General features: G+C 41.7%; 1 protein-coding gene across 7 annotated transcripts in view; it reads left to right on the plus strand.

Moving 5' to 3' along the window:
• Nucleotides 1-2462: 2462 nt before the first annotated feature.
• Nucleotides 2463-23805, plus strand: part of PHF10 (PHD finger protein 10) — a 63524-nt gene continuing 42181 nt past the window's right edge. For 3 of the 7 annotated variants that reach the window (XM_075203508.1, XM_075203510.1, XM_075203514.1), the window contains exons 1-7: nucleotides 2463-2624; nucleotides 4932-5059; nucleotides 8378-8508; nucleotides 15912-15995; nucleotides 18801-18934; nucleotides 20993-21061; nucleotides 21136-21285. In XM_075203508.1, the coding sequence (XP_075059609.1) occupies nucleotides 2544-2624; nucleotides 4932-5059; nucleotides 8378-8508; nucleotides 15912-15995; nucleotides 18801-18934; nucleotides 20993-21061; nucleotides 21136-21285 (777 nt within the window). In that variant the 5' untranslated portion in view covers nucleotides 2463-2543. The remainder of the gene's footprint in view (nucleotides 2625-4931; nucleotides 5060-8377; nucleotides 8509-15911; nucleotides 15996-18800; nucleotides 18935-20992; nucleotides 21062-21135; nucleotides 21286-23805) is intronic. The other 4 variants (XM_075203509.1, XM_075203511.1, XM_075203512.1 and 1 more) reach the window with 2 other exon arrangements.

A 23805-nucleotide genomic window follows, 5' to 3' on the forward strand; every position in this document is an offset into this window, starting at 1 on the left:
GGGCTGAAGGCAGGGGGGCTTTTGGTTGTTATATGTGTGGCTAAGGGCAGGTGGGCTTATGGTGATAATATGTGTGGTTGAGGACAGGCAGACTTATGGTCATTATATGCAGTGTCGGACTGGGGCATGAAAGGCCCACTGAGGGAGGTACAACACTCGGGGCCCACCAGAGGGGGTATGGCCAGCCATAATAGAGGCAATACCAGACACTAGAGGGGGAGTGGTCAGCCCACGAAGGACAGCTAGCACCATAGTGTAGTATATAAAGAATGCAGTGTGTATATAAAGCGTAAACTGTCTTGACCTGCCTTTTAGATTGGGCAGAACAGTCACCAAAAATCGGAATTGTCCCACTAGAATCATAACATTTGACAGACTGTCCTGCTCTCTCCTACATGTTCTTGTCACTTTCACCACCTGTGGCTGCTGGTTTCTTTAGTTGCAGCTTGTCTGGATTCTGGAATGTTGGGGGCCATATTTGGAAAAAAAATGGGTACATTTTGAAAATTCCAACCAGCCCCGGCATAAATCAATAGGGCCCACGATTAATACTCAGGCCTTCCTCCAGCCCCAACATTAAAATAATAGTATTCCAATTTAATAAATAAACCTATTTCTCTCCCTCCAAATAGCCCTAGCAATAAATGAATAGCATCTGCGTATAATAAATATACCTATTTCCCGCAACCGTCACTGCCATTAAATAATTCATATTTACATGTAATAAATAGACCTCATGCTCCTCAAACTTAATAGCCCCCAAACCACCCCATCTTAAATTAATAGTCCCCGCTATAACATTAAATTGCCCCACCATCACCCCACAAACAAAATAGCACCCATTAGTTAGCCACCACCTACCACACACACACATTACATTGCCACAAGCCCGCTGTGCCATCACACACACATATTACTGTGCCTCTTTATGATCACACTGCGCCCTCAATGCTGCTTGTGCTCCCCCCTTCTCCAGGCCCCCCTTATTCACCTTGTGCCATGCTTCTTTGGCCTCCCTTCACACTCTGCTATGCTACTTTGGCCCCACTTCATCACCCTGTGCCAGGCTGCTTTTTAGCCACCCTTCATCACCCTGTGCCTTGCTGCTTTGGCCCCCCTTGACACTCTCCCATGCTGCTTTGGCCCCCTTTGACACACTGCATTGCTGCTTTGGCCCCCCTTGACACTCTCCTATGCTGCTTTGGCCCACCTTTACACTCTGCCATGCTGCTTTGGCCCACCTTCACACTCTGCCATGCTGCTTTGGCCCACCTTCACACTCTGCCATGCTGTCTTTGCTCCCCCTTCACACTCTGCCATGCTGCCTTTGCTCCCCCTTACTTTGTTCCTTCACTTACCTTTTCTATTGCTTTCTTTCTTCTCTTCTGTCTTCTTGCCGACTCCTCTCTGCGCCGCTCCTCACTCAACGTCGGGCGTGATGAAGTCACACCCGACATTCAGCGAGAACGGAGCAGAGAGGTGGGAGGAGGGGCTCCAGAGCTGCGATCACGTGAGTACTTTTTTTAAAAAAATTTTGTTAAGGTACCCGCCCCCCCACCAGGGCCAGATTAACCCGAGGTCTAACTGGGCTATAGCCCAGGGGCCTCGGGCATCCAGGGGGCCCTTCAAAGTCCTCAGCAGCATTATTGATCGGTCCGGGGGCGGGGGCGCCCCCAGCCCGATCAATGCTGCTGAGCACTGTCACTGTAGTCCTCCGTCCCCGGCGCTCAGTAATCTGCTTACTGAGATCTCGCGAGTGAACTCTCGCGAGATCTCCTCAGTAAGGAGCTTACAGCGCGCCAGGGACGGAGGACTACAGTGACAGGTAAGCGCTTGGGGGGGGGGGGCCCTCACGGGGTACGGGGGGGGGCGGCTCACATTGGGGGCCTCACGGGGGAATGGAGGCGCCCTTAGCCCAGGGGCCTCCATTCCCTTAATCCGGCCCTGCCCCCCACCAACGAAGAGAGGAGCCATCAGGGTCGGTGCCTACTGGTGGACACCCCTACCACCAGTCTGACCCTGATTATATGTGTGTTTGAGGGCAGGCGGGCTTATGGTGATAAAATGTGTGGCTGAGGGCAGGGGGCCATTTTCTTTGCTTCCTCTTTTGTATTTAAGGTGAATAAAACATATGGGTAACATAGTATATACAAAAAGCTAATGAAAAAGCAAGGGATGTAAGACAGGGCAAAACGAACATATGCGCAAATCATTTCTGATTTTGCCAATGAAAAATAAGTGTTTGCATGTAGCCCACAGGCAGCGATTCGAGACTTTCTCAATTTTAGTTCTTGTCCCTCACCTTGTGGTGGCACAACCGTGCACACAGTGCTATTACGTGTGTGGCCAGAGGGGGGCGATGCTCCGAGTGTCATGGACGTGTCTGTGGGACTAAGGGACAGCCTGTGTGCTAAGGGCGTGATCATAGTATTGGGGGCTGTATCACGTTGTGTGTCGGTGTGTTAGGGGGTGTGGTGCAGCGTGCAGGGGAGGTGCTGGGCTCTTGTGTTACTCCCGCTGTTGTGTTTCTTCCTGCGGGTCGGATGATCATGGCTGCCGTCATGTCACCGGCGAAGCCTCCGTGCGACAGCGATCCAGCCACCCCAGCACCACCCTCCCTCAAGGTGAGAAGCTGGACTGGGTCTACCGAGCGGTGTACATCACATATATGTGTAACTACATAGGCCAGTGTGAGCGCTGCCTGCCCCGTATGTGTCATATGGAAATGACCCAGTTACTGTATACAGCAGCTACCCATGGGATATTGTTGTTAATATAATAATCATTAGTCTCTTTTGTGTCTAAGTATTATGTGTAGAATGCGGTATCGCCTATTAAGGATCACAATTTTACCTTGTCTCAATGTTTATCTCTCAGCACAACTGTTTGTGAATATCTATACAGTCATTGCAATTATTACATTTTGTTTATTTGTTTTGCAATCTGTTGTGTCTCTGCTACATCTCTGGGAAAAGTGACTCGGCCATTGTCCATGCTAAATCCGTTTGGAGGTCCCAAATGGATGTTGATGAGTACATGAGGGTGGAATTGAGGCAGCGTAACTAAAGTATGAATCTATGTGATGTTAAATACTTTTGTGTCAAAAAAGACAAAAGTATTGTAGGAGTGATACCTTTATTGGCTAAACAAAAAAAAAAAAGATTATATTTGCTTATGTTATGGTTTAGCATCACTTTTGAAAGGGCTTTAGAATATGGAAAGTGATACAAAGGCGACTGGTTCACTGATTGATGGAGAAGCTCCCCCTATATGTGACATTTTTCAGTTGAATGGAGGAGTAATGTGAAAAAAAGTCAGTGTACTGGCACCATGCTGTCCTACGAGCAGGAGGACCAATCGCACTAAGGCAGCAGTTCCCAAAGTGTGCGCCGCGGCCAGGTAGAGAAAAAACAAACAAAAAAACTTGCCAATCCGGCGGTGCGCGGGACCCAGCATCCTCGCTTCTCACTGAATGTCGGGCTTGACGTCATCATTATTGATGCAATCATATGTAGTTGCTGTCATGTCCATTGTTTGTCTCATTTTCCATTAAAAAGCTGCACTCCTAGTTAGCCATTGTCATTCACCATTCTTAAATGACCGCTCTGATTGGTGTTTATGGGAGGACAAATTATACGTTGCAAGGTGTGTACTTGTAGATTCGTATTGATTTGCACCTAACCAGGTTGCGATATAAGACGTAAATATCTCAGCCCTGGGGAAAATGGCTGCATGGAATTGCCCCATTTCACAGGAGTGGAGCCTTAAAGCACTGCTTTAAAATGCAGTTTCATTTTTACCTGTAATGATGATTCAATGTATTTGTTTAAAAATGTTCCAAATGTTTTGTAAGCTGGTTTTGGTACTTTAGCTAGAAAAAAAAAAGATTTTCTGGTACTACTGCCATCCTTGGCTATTCCCTTGATGGTTTGAGTTGACAGTATTTGTCTATAGATTACATTCTTGATAACTCTATAGTTATCTAGAATTTAGAAGCCGGTGAGTCAGGTCTAAAAACCAACAAGACCCTTTAAGCCATAGAAGAAGTAGGCAACACCAGTAATTTGTTAGGCAGTGGAACCTACCTGGTTTCTACAGGCCTGTTGTGTACATTATTACATGTTTCAGTGAGTTCACTAATCTGGTCAGTATGAATTATTGCTCATTGCAGATTGGACATTTTAAACTTAACGTGGGGTGCTCTGTCTTATTTAGTATACTATGCCCTTTCCTTTTAAATCTGCACTACCACCTAGTACATTTTTTTTTTTACGAAGGTGCCTCTTCACCTATACGGTGCCCCTGGGGTTCTGTTCCTCATATAGCCTGTAAAAAATCAGGGGGAGGTGTGTAAACAGGAGGACCAATCACAGGTTGCAGTTAAGCAGTTGGTCTTCTGCTGATAACAAACTCTCCATTGGTTTTCCTACTCCCAAGTTAAACCCCACTACAGTTGGCTAAATTGATTTGCCAGCTCTATATTATAGACCTGGCCGAGTCCAGGAAAAACGGCTACATGTTGAAGCCCCCAAAATTGCGGCTAGTGGTTGGGAGCACCTTCATACGATCTTTTACCTAGGTACTAGTGTAGCTTTAATTGTATATGTTTACTATTGAATCTCTCTCCAGCATATATGTTTGGTATGCAATATGCACATGGCTGTTTTAATTGCCCTTTCTCCACCATTCTGTTCTTTTACAGGATAATGGTAACGAGTCGTATACTTCTATAGAGATCATTGATCTATATTGAGTTATGGACTGAAAGTTCACATAGCCATAGTCTGTAAATACTGATTTACTTATTTTTTGCAGAGTGAAAGTCTTGTGTACTTTGTATATGTTTTATGATGACCATGATCATTCTGTATCTTTAGCGTTGTATACTGTTCTTCAACTTAGTCCAATGTATTTGTCCTTGTCTATCACAGGAAGATAATTCAAATGATGGGAGAGACCCAGAGGAAAGTTCCAATGATGGAAGCCAACCCCCCAAAAGGAGGCGTACAGTGTCTGGCGAAAGCTCCCCAAATTGCGAAAATTCAAATCAAGATTTTAGGTATGGTGGGTTTTTTTTTACAGAGTGTTAATTTATAAAAGGATCCGATCTCTTCCGTGCAGTGTTTATAGTAAACTGATATACAGCTGTTCCTGAGTGTGTAGTCATGTCTGTTCCCACCATGTCCTATTAACTTAACTGTGACTGACTGTTCCTGTGCTAAACCTGCTGAAAAACAAATTGTGACGAGCCACTTATTGCCTTGCAAATTTTGTTAATTAGCAAAATACCCAATACACATCTTTTATGACATCAAAGTAATTTCAGTTGCTGTAAAACTTGTCTGTATACATCACACTATTTACTGCATTATTTCAGCCTTCTGGATTTATTTATTTTTTTAAATAAGTTTTTATTGAGTTTTTAGCAACAAACACAGGTTTACACATATGTATTTTCAACAGTATTCGTTTTGGATGGCGAGTGATAGAGAAATTATAACATCATAGGAACATAACACTAAGCCAAAGAAGACTAGATGTGTCAAAGAATGCATACATTCCCATCCACGAAAGGTGGGTATAGCTGGCCTGACATATAAAACACAAAGACAGACGGGGGGGGGTAAAACAAAGAAACATAAGGAAAGAATGGGGGGAGGCATGATGCAAGTCATCATAATAAAAGGTCTACAGCATATACAGAGGAGATATAGAACATAGCCTAATCCAACAATCACAAGTGGCTGATTCCCCCCTGTAACCTAAAGATACATGTTTCAGCCAGATGTACCCAAGGTCGCAAACTCTGGCGAATCTATAAATTTTAACCAAGGTCCCCATATAGTATAATATGTTACAAAAGAGTCCTTATCTGACAAATATAATTCCTCCATGGACCTGTAATATTCTAATCTCCTAATCCAGTCCCGAATATTAGGTGGCGTGGTTGTTTTCCATCTCACAGGTATGACTGCCTTGGCGGCTGATAGCACAAATTTTAATAGAGATTTTTTAAAGCAGGAAATAGGCATATCTACTTTATTGAGGAGCCAGTACACCGGGGTATCGGGAATAGCCTGGCCAAACATCTTCCGTGTGATGTCTATAACCTGCGACCAAAAGGGTTGTAGCACGGGGCAGTCCCACCAGATATGTAATAAAGATCCTGATCCTGAACTACACCTCCAACAGGCACTAGACAGTCCGCGAAACATTTTTGCAAGATGTACCGGGCATCTGTACCACCTGGTAAGAACCTTAAAGTGAGTCTCTAATATTGAGACGTTGGGTGAACAAGCATGGATTGCTTGGAAAATTTTCGACCAATCAGTCTCTCAATTCTATTCCTAGATCCCTTTCCCACTCCAAGAGAAATTTCGGGGGAGATCTAAAGCGGAACTCGATTAAGAGTTTGTAGATAGTCAATAAGGAGTGTGGGGTGTGATGAGGTCTGCTACAAAGGGATTCAAAGACTGTCAAATTCCTATTAATATCCTGTTTTGGGAGACTAAAAGCGAGAAAATGTTTAAGCTGAAGATATCGCCAGATCTCTATATTCGGTAGTTTCCACTTAGATTGAATCTCTACAAATGAGAGGACCCCAGTAGCTCCCACCAACTGGCCGACACGATGGATTCCTGCCCGCGACCACAGGTTAAACGCTAATGGAGTAGTTCCGGGGGGGAACTTAGGGTTATTAAACAACGGCGTTAGTGGGGATATTAAAGATGAAATATGAGTAAGAGTTCTTAACTTAGACCATTTAACAAGAGTGGGCCCTAGGGTTGGGTGCGAGACCTTGGGTAATTTGGTTAACCAAATTACTGTAGTACTAGAAGAGTCGAGGTATGATGATTCGATCGCTACCCATTGTTTCCCTCCCTCTTGAACTGACATCTCCATTATTCTGGTTAAGATTGCAGCATCATAGTACGAGGGTATATGGGGAAGCTGGAGAACCCCCAGGTGTCTTCGTCTAAATAAAGTTTCGTGCTTGAATCTTGGGCGCCTCCCACTCCACAGCCTTCTGGATTTTAAGTCCTTGTCCCTGCGGCTTTTCTCACCCCTGTGCTGAGCCTATTTTGGAACATTTTGGGCTGTTCACGATCCAACATAAATATTGGTAATTTGTTTATGCATTACTCTCAAAAATGATAACTTTTTAATTTTTTCAGTAGACTTCGAATATCAGTAAAATACTATGTGTTTTCTTATACCACCTGCCATGGCAAAGAAAATCTACCCAAGATGGGCAAAAGTATTTTTTTTAAAAAAAAAAAGGCAAAGAAATTGTGAAGTAGTATATTTTTTAATAATAATAAAATGTACATGATGCATTTATTTTCTAGTTTTCACTGTATTAAATTAAATGTATAGGGGCAGATTCAATTAATCAAAAATTTGCGCAAGGTACCACGAGACAGCTTGCACGGATTTTATTTTTTACAGAAGTAACGCTGATTTTTGCTCGCACCCCATAGAGATGCGAGCAAAAAAGATTTGCTTTACTTTTTACAGTGATATTGGTAAATCAAAGCGCGTCCATGATGTTGTTAGGAACATCGTGGACAACTGCCCCTGCCCCTTAAAGAATGAATAAAAAAGAAAGCACATCATTTTGGAAACTAGACAACCTGCTGCATCCTTAGAATTTATTGAAACCAGGATGGGGTAGATCCATTATAACCCTCCCATCTCTGGACTTTGTAATGCTTTCTGTAGTGTAGGGTGTTAGTATTTATTGTCTGATGATCATCATATAATAAGGGGCACATAACTTGAAAGAGGGGACTACCCTATTTAAAATGAGGGGTCTACATTGTTTGTAGTATCCCAGATGTAGGAGACCTGTGCATTACAACACCTCTCCCCCCATCATTGTTTGCCTCTTCTCCTGTCCCCCACTGACCGCAAATACTGGTAGGGGACCTGTAAGTATTCTTTTTTTTTTTTTTTTCTTTTCTATTTTGAACAACAAGTAGGATTTGTCTTTAGTCTTTTAGGACTATGCTGTATGTGGAGGACAAGTCCCATTAGCTCTTAGCACTGAAGTATTTTGTGTCAATATCTTTTCATCTGTCTTAAGTTTTTGTCTGTTGTTTCTTTTTGTGTTTATAAAGTCTTTTTTTTTTTTCCATCCTTTAGCATTAAATAAGTACATAGTTCAGTGTATGCATTCCATAGTTCATATCAAACAGTTTGAAAGTGATTTGACTATTGAGAAAGTAAACACATGTTAAAGAATATAGGCAATAACATTTTACCTATTTTCAGAAAGAAAAAGCTAAACAATGTACATAACGTTGTACTGTCTTTTTAAATGTACACAGTTGTTTTGTAAAACCAGCGTTATATAAACCTACTTTCTTTCTCACAGCTCCAGCTATTTCCCAGCAGAAAATTTAGTTGAATACAAATGGCCAGCGGAGGAGACAGGAGAGTACTGTATGTTACAAGAACAAGTCAGTGAATATTTGGGTGTCACCTCCTTCAAACGTAAATACCCAGGTAATTGTTTTCAGTGGGGAGGATTTTGTAATGTAAGTATTCAATAAGACTTTCTATTTTTGTAGCAGTCTTCATAAAGGAAGTTATTGCACTATAAATTGTTGAAATCACAGACCAGTCCAAGAATAAAGTGTACATAACCAGGTATGTGCTGGAATGTTGATACCAGGACAATTTATTTATTGGCACGGTATTGTAATAAAAAGTTGCCCTGTATTGGTATGGTGCCAACATATTTTCTCTTTCCTACCATTGGGGGACAGAGCGAGACATTGGGGTATAATAGGTTTGACTAGGAGTTAGACATATCTTTTTTTCCTCCCCTACTATGCTCCACCTCTTCTGTAGCCTCAGTTTCGTTTAAGTGCCTAGGAGATAGGTCATGTTGGTATAGGCTCCTGCCTATACCTGTAATAGTGTTTTACACATTAATTTTATTTCCCTTTAGGTACACTATGGGGATCGCACCTAAGACCCAGAGAGGTGAATAGTCTGTCAACGCTATTCACTCTGGCTCACTGCGAAGGTAAGCAGGAGCTTACTCTCACTTACCTGTCCCCTAGTAGCAAGCAGCGGAGGCTACCTATTTGTTTTTCTGTGCCGTTAGGGCTTTAGATGCCCTACTTGGGATCTTTTCAGTTCTTCAGGCACAGACATACAGTCGCACGGCAGGGAGTCTGCAGCACCCTCCCCTCTCAGCGCGACGGACCAGCCAGCAAGTCCCCCCTCCTCTAGACAACGAGTAGCAGGGGACATAGTAACAATCGTTCTCAGGAGACGATTTGTTAACTTTTAGCGTTGCGCATTCCTGGGCATCTTTGTATGTGTGCGCGGACATTGCACGCCGATTGCCATACGAAGGCTTCAGCGATGCATGGAGGCAGCCATTTTTTAGGTAGGACTGAAGAAAGGACGGCCCTCTACTTCCTGGCGCGGAAGTGGCGATCTTGGATTGCTGGGACACGGAGATCATCTCTTTCACGCTGCTCCTCTGTTCCGCTCTCTTCACCTGGTATCGGTGTATCCTATTTGTTATATTTGCAGACAACTGTTATACCCTATTAGGCTATTTACACAATCGGGACTATTCAGTGTCTTGGGTTTGGTGTATTTTCAGAGATTAGTCTGGTATAGAAACTTGGTTAAATATTTTTGTTTTGTAGTCAGACTTTGGTTCTCAGACGTAGCTAAATTTAAGAAGAAAAAAACCCAATATTTGACTTTTATATTGTGCTTAATTGGTATAAATCTAAAATATGTCTGATAAGGGGGCATCCAAAAAAAAGGGATTATCGGGTATGTCTGCACTGCACTATACATGTGCCAGATGTAATGCCAAATTAAATTGTTGGACAGCCTAACCAGGATGCTTGCTGCACGACATGCATCGCTCCTGGATCTCTGCTTCGCACCCCAGCTCAAGGTGCAGCTTCTACGGAAGAACTGCCCTGGGCTAAGTCACTAACATCAGCCATGACGGAGCTCACCCGTGTGATGATACAGTTCGCAGACGTACTTGAGGTTTCTCTTCCACACACTTCTACACAATCGCTAGCGGGCGCAGGCACATCTTCTCAGTCCGTATCTGTTCAGGAAGAAGATCGCCTACTTACAGTATCCCACAGAGCCAAAAGAGTCATATCTGATGCGTTTCAGGGATGCAATCATAATTCGGACCATTCCTCAGAGGAGGAGGGTGAATTAGATATTGATCTGCAGGAAGAAGATTCGCTTGGTTCTATAAATTCTGCTTCTGACCATAATGTTGATAACCTCATTCTGGGTATCGGACATACCTTGGGCTTTGCTGATCCGGAGCCTACGGCCCCATCAGGGTTCTTTGTTTAAAAAACAAAAAACAATGACTGCTTTCCCATCATCCCCTCAGATGATGGAGATGGTATCTGACACATTGCACAGACCAAATAAGCAGTTTTTGATACCGGGAAAATTCTCTTTACCCTCTCCCAGCTGAGGACTTCATTAGATGGGAGGCCTCTCCAAGTGTTGATACCCCTGTTGCACGATTGTCTTCCTCGTTGGCTATCACAACTCGGGTGCGGGTTTCACTTAGGGACACCACTGATAAGTCGTGCGCTCAGGCTCTCTGCTCAGCTTATACTGCGACAGGCAGTATGTTTAGACCCACGATGGCGGTTGCCTGGGCTAACAAGCCTATTTACAGCATTGGGCGGAACTGCTTGTTAAGGGGATTCAGGACATCGTTCCGAGTGTGGAAATGCAGTCTTTAGCCGAGCATATCCTAGACACGTCTGATTACGTAGGACAGGTATCCATGGATTCCGTGTCCGTAAATGCCAGATATTCTGCCCTCATCGCAGCTCATCGTACCTTATGGTTACGTTCTTGGACAGCGGACACTGATTCAAAGCGAGCGTTAGAGGGTTTATCTTTTGATGGGGTTACTCTGTTTTTATCAGAGTTAGAGAAGGTCATTGAAGTGGCCACAGGAGGTAAAAGCAGTGCGTTTCCCATGGGCTTCCGGAGATTCCAGGGTCTCTGGTGCCCCCGAGAGGCCTCGCTCCCAATTAACGTCCTAGAATTCAGAGCAGTGTACAGGACACTGACTCAGGCACAGAGGTTCCTGTCTCCAAATTCAGTCGGACAATGCCACGGCCGTGGCATATCTAAACCACCAGGGGGGTACAGTGCAGGAGCCAGGGGGGTACAGTGCAGGAGCCATGCAAGAGATAACCAAGATCATGGTATGGGCGTAACGCCATGTTCCCAACATATCAGCCGTCTACATTCCGGGCTTGGAAAATTGGGAACCAGACTTCCTCAGAAAGCAGAAGGTTCACCTAGGCGAATGGTACCTTAACAACCACATTTTTGCTCTTTTAGTGGAGCGCTGGGACATGCCGGAGATCGATCTCATGGCATCCAGGCTAAATTACCAGCTCCCCCAATACAGCTCAAAAGCACTAGACCCTCAAGCAGAGTTCGTGGATGCCATGACAATCCCATGGCTGTTTCACCTAGTGTACCTCTTCCCGCCGATACCCATGCTCTCGCTGTTGCTAAAAAATTTAATAAGAGAGCGGGTGTCCGTAATTCTAGTAGCCCCTCATTGGCCACGCAGAGCATGGTTCTCAGACATTGTGAAACTATCGGCAGCACCGCCCTTAAATCTGCCAATACAACCAGATCTTCTCGCTCAAGGTCCTCTTTGCCACTTTTTGGATCGTCTAGCTTTGACGGCGTGGCTGTTGAAACCCTAATTCTCAGGAACAGAATTTTTTCACAGGAAGTTATTGGTACCCTAATGAGGGCATCCTCCTGTACCATAAACCATTGAGTCTGGAAGGCATAAATTCTTTGGTGTGAGGCTCACAGTCTACACACATACAAGTTTAGTCTCCCTCAGCTTCTGGGTTTCCTGCAGGCCGGCCTTGATAAGTTGCTCCAGCTCGTGTCCCTTAAGGTTCGAGTTTCAGCGCTTTACATTTACTTCCAACGCAGACTGGCGACATTCAGGGATGTTCAGACCTTTTTGCAGGAAGTCCTTCATGTGCAGCCCCCCTTCATTCACCCAGTGGAAACTTGGGCCCTCAATTTGGTGCTTAACGCACTTACCCAGACCCCATTTGAACCTCTGGAGTCAGTCGATTTACGTCAACTCACTTGGTGTTTCTCTTGGCTATCTCGTCGGCTTGTAGGATTTCTGAATTGGCAGCACTCTGCTGCAATTTTCCTTTCTTAGTTTTCCACGAGGAAAGAGCGGTCCTGCGCACCAAACCTTTCTTTGTCCCGAAGGAGGTGTCTAGGTTCCACTTAAATCAGGAAATCGTGGTCCCGGCCTTCCGCCCATCGTCTTCTTCTTCTAGTGACGAGCTTCTGTTGCTGGACATCGTTCATGTTCTTCATTTTTACGTTGACCGCACGGCCTCGGTCCGCAGAGCAAAGGATCTTTTTGTTCTTTACAATGCGCAAAAGCGAGGCGGGCCGGCCTCTAACCTATCTCTTGCCCGCTGGATAAGGTTCACTATTTCTCTGGCTTATGTCTGGGCACCTCAGCCCGTCCCAGCAGCGTTAAAGGCTTATTCAACTAGAGATGTCCGTGCATCTTGGGGCTTCGGCGGAGCAGCTATGTAAAGCGGCAACATGGTCATATGTCCACATATTTTCAAAATTTTACAGGCTGCAGGGCTGGATGCGAGTTTTGGACGCAGAGTGTTGAGTGCAGCCGTTCCAGAGCAGTCCCTTCCTTAGAGGCAGCTTTGGTATGTCCCCAATGTCTTGCAGTGTCCCCCAATGGTAGGAAAGATAAAAGAAGATTTTTACTCCCTGTAAAATCTCTTACTCCATTGGGGGACACTGCACACCCTCCCTTGCTCTGTAAATAGTTCTGTTGTGTGAATTTTATTACCAAAGAAAAAATAAAAAAAAAGTATTTTAGCCAACGGGGCTCTTCTTTCTCATACGCTTGGTTAGACAAAACTGTAGGGGAGGAAAAAAGATTAGTCTAAGTGCCTAACTCTTAGTCCCACCTACTATACCCCCATTTTTTTTTTTTAATTTCAGTTTTAAAAAGGAAAAATCACCTCAATGTACCAAATGGTACCGTTTGTCAGATATGGAAACATGGTGAAGATCTACAGGCAGGCCCTATAAATGTTAACCAGTATAGACAAGCAGTATCAGTAACACTTGTACTCGGCAAGATAAAATGTGGATGAATTTAAACAGCAACATTTATATAGGAAAAAACTATTTTTGACGCACTCAATACAACAAGTTTAACTACAGGAATGCTAGAAAGTAAATAAATCACCATAGCAGGTTTTTCTGATAAGTTTTCAGAAAACAAGCACACGGAAGAAATAATAAAGATACATATAAAATAAATTGTACGAGGCTGAACTCACAAGAGCATAGTTAAGAAAGTATAAATTGCACCAGAAGTTATTCAGTATCAGAAAGTAATATTACTTTGATTAATATATGATAAACTATGATTAATATAAACCCAGCAAATCACGCTAAACCAATACCGAGACATGAGACGCAAAATGGTGCTTCAAAGAAACCACGAGATGAAGAAATACTTTAAGCAGCAAACAATTAAATAAGGACCACAATGGTCAAGTTTGAGAAGTTTTATTAGCGACTACTCGCCAAATACGTAAGGCATGTAACTGGCACAAGGCCTTCAGGTCTGTTTGGTCCTTAATGTTATTTCTGTGGTTGTGCTTCAAGAATAATTCCACAAAAAATAAAAAATTGTTTGAGATAGAGATCAACAAGTTACTTTAAACAAACAAACAAACAAACTTGTACTTGCCATGGATACATAGTTGCTGGAACTATTGGGATGCCTGATGACTGTAACTGTTTCAAGCTGCCCCCTCTTACCGACGATTAGGAAATCCACTCACGGGCATATTCAATTGTTTACTTTTTCCGCCGCGGAAAAAGTATTACCGTTATTATGGTAATACTAAGTCGGATTTCAGCTCGCAGCTTCCTGAGCCACGAGCTGAAATCCAGCGTGAAAAGTACCGTAATGGTATTTACGCGCACTATTATGATATGACGGTAATAGTGTGCAGGGTGCGTTACTTTAGGCTGTGCCGCCAACAATTGAATATGCCCCTAAGTATAGGTGTTAGAGCTATTTTTTTTTCTTAATTGGATTGTTGAACGTCACTGAATAACAAAACACATCGGGCCTGATTTATTAAGGAAAGTAAGGCAAAAGAAATTAGTACGTTTTCTCCCGGACAAACCATATTACAATGCAATGGGTGTAAATTAGTTTATTATTTTGCACATAAGTTAAATATTGGCAGTTTTGTGATATAACACACAAGTACTTGATTTATTTTTACATTGAAATGTAAAGTTAATCTAGGACATGCCCTACCCCAACTATAAATCTGTCCCCACATTTTAAATTTACCTCCCCCTCCAATGCAACATTGTCTTGCCAAGGTGCAAAGTTGCTCCTGTTTTTGCTTTCCTTTCCTTAATGTATTGGGAGTGGGCTCTTTAATGTGATGCTTGTTATTGAAATGCATATATTGATACATATGTAACAATTTGTAACAATGTTTTAATGTTATATCACTATAATCAATATGGAAAGTAAATCTTCAACTTAAATGAGCTCAACTTGCATATGTCACACATTTGTGGGTGCTTACTGCAAACAAAAACGTCTCTGCTTTGCAAAGGCTGGTTTTCTACATTTGTGACTTCATTGTTCCTGCTTTTGTGCATTTAGTGGCTCTGCATTAAAAAATGGTAGCTTTATGGGTGTGAACAGAATTTTGCTGTATAATGGTTGGATCAGGGTAAGCTGTATGTTTTTAACAGTTACGCATAGATCAAATACACAAAAGCAAAACGTCAACTATGCTATTTATTTGAGCAAAAGGAGAGATGACTGGGTAGATTTGAAGATGTGCCCATTATTTGTGAGGGGCACATTTTTTATTTTTTTCCCAGTAAGGTAGGTAGACCGTAATCTGATAAAGCTATGATAAGGGGATAGGTCACAGATACACTGATAGGCAGTGTTTAGATATAATGTTGCATGAGCAAATGGGTTAAACACTTCTAGGGAACGCAATCTTATAACAGGCTGCCGAAATGGGCACATTTGTGTGCTGTAGGCAGGGCCGGATTAAGGGAATGGAGGCCCCTGGGCTAAGGGGCCCTCCATTCCCCGCGAGGCCCCCAATGTGAGCCGTCCGCCGCCCCCCACCCCCCGCGAGGACCCCCCCAAGCACTTACCTGTCAGTGCAGTCCTCCGTCCCGGCGCGCTGTAAGCTCCTTACTGAGGAGATCTCGCGAGAGTTCATGAACTCTCGCGAGATATCCTCAGTAAGCAGACTACAGCGCGCCGAGACGGAGGACTGCACTGACAGTACTCAGCAGCATCGATCGGGCCGGGGGCGCCCCCGCCCCCGACCGATCAATAATGCTGCTGAGGAGTTTGAAGGGCCCCCTGGATGCCCGAGGCCCCTGGGCTATAGCCCAGTTAGACCTCGGGTTAATCCGGCCCTGGCTGTAGGGTACATATGTGCACAAATAGACATGTGTTTTTGCATTGTTTGCCTGCAGTAACTGACTGTCTTAATTTTTTACATCACTGTGGGGTTATTGGGGAGGATATTTAAAGTATTTTTGATAAATATTGAGAGCTTTATGTTTTATACTTTGTAGAGAGCAATATATTGTTTAAAACTATATTTCTGATGTGTGTATTAAACAAATACAGTGTTTTGTTACATTTGTTTTAACTGACGTTTTGCTGTGTTAAATTCAAAGTTGTTAATCCTACATGGGGAAAAAATACAAATTTAATGCTTTCATTAAGTAGTTGGATCACTGATAAGTGTGCAGATGAAAACGGCAACATTTCTTTGTCTTTAAAGATTTAGAGAGAAGAGATCTATCGCACAAGGAGAAACTATACCTGAGAGAGCTAAATGTCATTACAGAAACTCAGTGTACTTTAGGTAATTATAATACAGATGTCCTGCTTTTCATTGTCCTACTCAAATAGTCACATCTTTTTTAAATTAAATATTGTGCACTAGCCATTACTTGGACGTTTAGGGGGGATTAACTTTTTTGCCTGTTCTCTGTAATATGTATTTGGTCCTTAGGACCCTGGCCTTACTCCCAGTTATGCCATATCCATCCCTTGCCACTAGGCCCAAGCTATTGCATTATAAACGGATTATCACACGTGAAAAGGATTGACGGTGTTGTCTATTTACAATCTGAAAATGAAAGGGGCAGCTATGTGACCGTAACCTGGCAAAGCTTTAATAAGGGGATGGGTCACGGATACACTGATAGGCTGTATTTGTATGAACAAATGGGTTGCACACCAAAAGTTTGGGTACAGATGGGGGTATTATGAGACTAAAAAAAAAAAATTGGCAATCTACTGAACTGGAGGTCATAGACAATGGAAATAAAAAAGTATTTTTAGAAAGCATAGTATTATACATTCATCTCTTAATATTCCATTGGACAAATACAATGGAAATATAAAAAAAAATTAGCATGACTTTACACAGAATTTCATGTTTGTAATTTAATTCTGCATGTATATATTTATTAACCTTTAAAAAGCGCCAAGATAATATGATGAGCTTTACAGAGAATGTTTAATAATTCAGATTTGTCACTTCTTCTGTGAAGCTTACAGTCTAAATTCTCTACTATACAACCACACACACTAGGGACCAAAGCCAAATAACCTGTATATACCAGTATATATTTTGGACAGAGAACATGCAAACTCCACACACATAGTGCCCTGGTTGAAATTTAGCCCCTGTCCTAGCACTGAGGCAGCAATGGTGCCCACTGTCATCGTGCGCCCATGGTGGCATTTTTGCACAGTTTTTATCAAATATCTTTTTTTTTTTTTTTTTTTAGATGAACAACATTGTTAGATTGTTGCAAAGTGGCTGTTGTAACCAACTAGATAGGCCACAGTCCACTTAGTCGTGCTGGGTCATCTGGCCTCTGCCTTTCTAGTAGGGCGGAGAAGAAAGCAGAGACCAGGTTCCCAGACACCCCTTCCCCCCCAAATAAAGTTCATAGGGGGAATCCATTTTTCTCAGAAAACCACGACCGTGGGATTTTTACAGAAATCGCTGGTGATTTTTTTTTTTTTTTTTTTGTTCTTCCTTTGTGTTTCACAAAGAAAAGTGAGCAGAGATTTTAGTAATGGTAAAAATGAGCAGCGGCTAATTGAATTTCCCCTGTAGAGTTCTACTTTAAATATTTGTTTCTTTTAGCCCAAATATTTTACTGTCTAACCTGTTTTAAAACCAAGTAACATAGAATTCTGACTACATATAAAGACAATCTGGCAAAATTAAAAAAATTAGCATGCCAAAGCTAACAATAGTACACCTTTATCATTACCTTGGCACGCTAAGATAATAATTTCTTCTTTCCTTACATTAAACTATAATTTACATTTCAAAGACATTTAATATTCTGTCAATCTTAATATCCTATACTGCAACATCTTTGGCTGTATAGGTATATATAAGTACTTATTTGGCAATTGCCTTTCTCTATTATAGTCTGTAGCAGGGCTATGTTTTCCTTACAGTGAAGCTGCTTTTATATCATGGAGGAAATCATAGTATTTAGCAGGGCTTCTTAGGGAAGCTCTTCCGAAACATCAAGTTATTACTTTACTTTTCGTTTAGTGACTATGACCATTAGTGCATTCTCCATAATTTCATGTGATACTTTCCACTTATCTCTTGTTGTGTTGATGCTTTCTTATGCCTCTTTTCTGTTTGTGTAGTCATCCAACCTTTTTTTTATTTTTTTATTGTGATGGCCAAGGTTGCCCTCTTTAGTGTACAGATAATATTTAATCATTCACATCAGTCCCTGTCCATTGGAGCTTGCAGTTTAAAGTCTCTGCCACACATGCTATGGTTCATTTTTGTCAGCAACCAGGTAACCTACCAGTATGTTTTTTGGACTGTGGTAAGAAACCGGAGCACCCGGAGGAATCCCACACAAACACAGGGATAAAATACAAACTCCACATAGATTGTTTCCAACCTGGGACCTAATCATTGTTGATGAGGTTGAAAAAAGACACCAGTCCATCAAGTTCAACCTATTTTGGATCTCCTGCGATCCTGCACTTATATTTGAAATTGATCCAGAGTAAGCAACCGCCAATCTGTTTCAATTGTGAAAATCCCCCCAGACTCAATATTGCAGTCCTATTTTTACCCTATATCCACTACTATCCTTCATTTTAATTAACGGTCGTATCCCTGGATCCCTAGCCCTAGAATTGTGAGTCAGTAATGCTAACCACTGTGCCACCATGGTGCCCAAATTCAACACGTCCTTTATCTGTATTTTATCATATAGAACTCTGATCTTCTTAAATATGTATATTTACACTTTCTTTCAGTCCCTACATATTGGCTACAATATTTTTAATGCACCCATATATTTTCTGAATGCTTATTCCATGTTTGTTAATTCTAGTAACATTATTAAGTAATCTATGTTGGTTAAAGAAAGCATGACTGCCAGTTTGTTTTACAAAACACAAATGCATTCTGAATGGGTGGTTCCCACCGCTGCACCGACACAAGACTACTCATTAAATTGATGTAGTAAACACTATTATAGATTACAAGTACAATGATTAAAAGTTATGCTCGTTATTCACTAGACTATATATTCCCATTCTTGGACAAACTTATTTCTCATTGTCAATGCCTGGTTGGACTACTCCTCTCCCCTTGCCGTTTTCGAAGGTCTGACGGCTTTGCGAAGCGATGAAGTAATTGACCTTATGATAAAGGAGTACCCAACCAAGCACGCCGAGTACTCTGTTATTCTTCAAGAAAAAGAGCGACAACGCATTACCGACCATTACAAAGAATACTCGGTAAGTCCTACTCTGATCAAGATAAGATCTTACTATATTTATGTAAGTGTTACGAAAGCCGTTGAATGCCTTTTGAAATTGGTGCAAATGCTTATACAATATTAAAAAAACTAATATACAACTTCATTGAAAAATTTTACGTGTACAGGCCACAAACATAGAGCACTTGCATTAATAAATGTTAATTGTTCAAAGAATAGAAGTTGAAAAACAGACTGAGGGCTTCCTGTGAAAAACACTATTGAATACACCATTAAGGTATAAGACTAATTGAGCTATCTTTCTTTATATTATGACCAATACTTGCTTAATAATCTTTGCCAATAGAGCAGACAGGCTGTAGGAGGGTTTACATAACCTTCTACCACCTTTTTATCCAGACTAGTATTTGGATAATGTCCCGCCCAAATTATTGCCTCCTCTTAAGCAGAGAAGCACATTGCATCAGGGAGGTATTGGAGAGGCATATTGGAAATTGCTGATATCTGGCACGACTAGAAATAAGTCAACTTTTGATTGGATGGCAGTGTCACTCCTCCATCCAGGAACCATCTCCCATTTTTAGCAGTGCATTTGTTACTGGCCTTTGCTACACCTGATACCATGGTTATAGACCAAAAGATACTGCCCACTTTTCCAATGACAGATGATATAAGTGTGTTCTTGTTTTTTTTTAAGCCACAGGACCCCTACATTAAAAACTATAAATGGTTTAGTAATGATCTATCTCTTGTTATAGAAATGTACATGTTTACATGGTCTTGTTGATACCTATTTCACTGGCATTCCTGCATGATTTCCTTTGTATTAATATAGCTTATAAATTCATCCTTTTGATTTCTGTTAAAGTATTTATTATTGCCATGTCGTGGAGGCACGCGTTTTTAGAGTAGAGCCGATCAAATTGCTGCCTCCACCACAGGAAGGTGACATGTACAGCCAGGTATATACAAGAGTTCATTGGTGCTCAAGTTTTTAAATTCTTCTTGTCATGTGTGTTGTAATTATCTATAGTATATAATGTTATATTTTTGCCTGTACTATTTTGTGAGGTTATAAATACAAAAAAATTATCATTTATATACAGTTGTTAATGTTGTGTAAAATGCGGCTCCTCTTTAGTGTTATGGTTAGTATGTATGTATTGTATTCAGGTATTACCTTTTTTTGTTGCTTTTCTTTCAAAAATTGCAAAGATGTTAGTAGAGGAGGGTCAATTTGTAAACTGTCAAATATTTGTTTAAAGTCTAACACATTCCAAGTCACTTACTCTGTAAACAAAGTTCCCTAGCTAGCAAAAGTATATAAAATATGTATGTATATATAATGTGTGTGTGTGTATATATATATATATATATATATTATCTATCTATCTATCTATCAAGAATTATTACATTTTTTCACGATTAAACTTCCCTCCGTTGACCCAGAGCACCATAGTTCATGAGATGTTCATCCCGACTGCTACTGCAACTGACACTACTTCCACACAAACTGCTGGGAGAAATTTAAAAGTTAGGTGCATTGGCTGTAAGTGGAACTAACTGAACATGCCACAGAGCCATCCAATCAGCCGTATTGGCAGTATGTAATGCAAGCAGCATTGATGGGGTTGAGTATCTCCCTAACAAATAAGGGCTTTATAATATGTAATTAAATGTATTTACATTTTGGCTTATCCAGCTTTAAAATGAATATATTTGTTTTACTTTTATCTAAAAAATAGTGTTTAAGATAATTAAGAATTGGTAAATCTATTGCACAAAACATTAAAATATGATTTAAATCAAATTGGTGGACCAAATTTAAAGGTATTAGAACGCAAAATTGAAACTGGAGGAAATGTGGATGGAATAAAACAGGGTGATGGGCACCCAACATAAACAACATGGCTTTAAATTTTCCAATTAAACACTGTAAACTGTTTAACTACCTTTTAGTTTTACACAACGTTCTCAAATGTATATTCATGATGGTTTGAGTGTAAGGAACTCATTTAGTGGCTATTTTAAGAACCGCAGCTCAAACTGTTTTTATACCAATATTTTTCCATAACAGATAACTACTGAAGAAATTCAGAATGAAGTATGTGATCAGGAAGAAACAGGGAAAGTAAACAGTTTTACTGTAAATATCTTCTTTTTAATTTTAGATTGTTTGAATGAGATTAGATCTGTAACAAGAATTCTCCTGTTTTTCAGCAACAGCAGCAGCAGAACACGCAAAAGGTGGAGCCAAGCAAAGTCCCTGAATACATTAAGAAAGCCGCCAAGAAAGCCGCGGAATTTAATAGCAATTTAAATCGTGAGAGAATGGAAGAGAGAAGAGCTTATTTTGATTTGCAAACACATGTAAGACATTACACTTTGTGATTGACAATTGTAATTTTATATCGCTATTTCCTTATGGCCTTACACTGCAGTGAACAACAACGGAGTATGATGTTTTTTGTTTTTTTTTAAACAAGTGTTTATTAACAGTCAAAAGAAAAAATAATGAACAGTGCAAAGGATACATGTTATATCAAACAAAATATATTCAGTACATTCGATAGTGAAGTAGAAGTCTCCGTGCTTCAGAGATAAAATAGCACAGATTCAATGAAATAAAGACCGGCATTTTTATTTTTAAAAGGAGAAGGAAGAAAAAAGAGAAGGTGGAGAGGGAGAAGGGGAGGTGCGTGGGAGATCCCTCTTGAGTCAGGGGCAATGAAATGGGAGAGGGACGGGTAACGTAAGGGTAGGGGGTATGATTAGGTAAAGGGGGAGCGGTATTGGAAGTGAGACATCCAGGGGTCCCAGACCTTGTTAAAAGATTTGGCCGTGTTTCGCATAATGCTAGTCATGTATTCCATCTTATACGTATGCCAAATCCTATTAGTTACAGCGGAGAATGAAGGGGGGGCAGCCTGCCTCCACTCTATGGCGATTTGACATGTGGCCGCTGAAATAATGTGACAAGCAAGTTTATTTTGGTGTCTAGTGGCCGAGGGGAAACCGAGGGGAAGAATAAAAAATTTAGGGTCGAAGGGTAAGGGGATTTGAATTAACATTTCTATCAATGCTTTAATTTCGCGCCAGAAAGGATTCAGTTTCGGGCAGTCCCACCATATATGTAAGAAAGAGCCCGCACCAGAGCATAGACGCCAACACCTGTCAGAAGAATCCGGCAGTATCTTTTGTAGCCGAGTAGGTACATAGTACCACCGGTAGAGAAGTTTGTAAACATTTTCCTTTATTCGGACGCAGATTGAGCTGGAGGCAGCATTGTCCCGAATTTCCGCCCACTCCTCATCGTCAAGAGGAGAGCCCAGGTCATGTTCCCATGACATCTCATGAGGGTCTCGAGGAGGAGTAGAGGGAGCAATTAGTTCAGAGTAGATACTAGAAATAAGACCTGACGTCGATGCCTGGCGCAGACACAGTGTTTCAATTGTTGTGAGATGTCGAGAAATAAGATGTGGTTTGAAGAGAGTGTGAAAATTGCGAATTTGCAGGAATTGATAAAATATCCGTGTGGGCAGGCCAATTTTAGTTTGAATGTCCGTAAATTGGGGAAATGTTATATCGCGGGTTATGTCATTTAGGAAACGTATCCCTCGGGAATGCCACGGAAGGAATGCGGAATGGTGTAGACCAGGAGGGAAATCAGGGTTATTAAAAAGGGGGATAATTGGTGATGGCTGCGGAGAGAGACCATAGAGCCTGATGGATGAGTCCCATATAGCCAGAGAGTGGGAAATTATGGGATGAGACAAAGCTTTTTTGGGGCGACGGGCCCTTGGAGTCCACAGAAGGGAGGCAGGAGTAAGCATCCCCAGACTTTCCGCCTCTAGTGTCACTCAGACCTTAGCAAAAACGGGACCGTTCCATAGGACACATTGAGCGATTTGGGCCGATAGATAGTATTTTTTAAAATTAGGTATACCTAGACCGCCACCCCGCGAGGATCTCTGTAGGACCCTGAGTCGTACTCGTGGGCGTTTACCTGCCCAAATAAATTTAGAAGACTCAAATTGGAGGAATTTAAATACATAGGGGGGAATTCGGATAGGTAAGGTTTGAAAAAGGTATAACAGTCTGGGGAGAATATTCATTTTAACAGAGTTTATACGACCTATCCAGGAGATAAATTGGAGGGACCAGGTGTTGAAATCTTTCTTAATTTGGGAAAGGGTATGGGGGAAATTAGCTTGGAATAGATGGGAGAGATTTTTGGTAAGGAAGACCCCCAAGTACTTTATTTTATGGCGATGCCAAGTGAAAGGGAATGTTTGATCTAGGATTGCTTTATCTGTTTTAGAGACCTAGAAATCCAAAGTTTCAGTTTTGGCAGGGTTAATTTTATAGCCCGAGAAGTGTCCATAAGTATCTAGTTCCAAAAGGAGGGGGGGGGGGGAGAGAGGTAATGGGGTTGGACACGCTAATGAGGACATCATCTGCATACAAAGCAATTTTGCTTTCCATAGAACCGACCTTTATACCGGAAATAGAATGGTTGCAACGAATTCTGGCTGCTAACGGTTCGATTATAAGGGCGAAGATCAATGGGGAGAGGGGGCAACCCTGGCGGGTACCATTAGAAATTGTAAATGGTTTGGAGGTTAGGCCATTGACCGAAACCGTAGCAGAAGGGTTTCTATAGAGAGCCAAAATACCAGTTAGAAACCTACCGCAAAAGCCCATGGATTCGAGAACCCCCCTCATGAATGTCCAAGAAATACGGTCAAACGCCATTTCCGCATCCAAAGCCATCATAAGGGAGGGCAATTTTCCGTTATGTATAGAGTGGATCAAATCGATGGATCTTCTAGTGTTGTCGGGGGCCTGTCTCCCTGGGATGAAGCCCGTTTGGTCCGGATGAACCAGTTT

The sequence above is a fragment of the Mixophyes fleayi genome, chromosome 3 (assembly GCF_038048845.1).
Source record: "Mixophyes fleayi isolate aMixFle1 chromosome 3, aMixFle1.hap1, whole genome shotgun sequence".
Lineage (NCBI taxonomy): Eukaryota > Metazoa > Chordata > Amphibia > Anura > Limnodynastidae > Mixophyes > Mixophyes fleayi.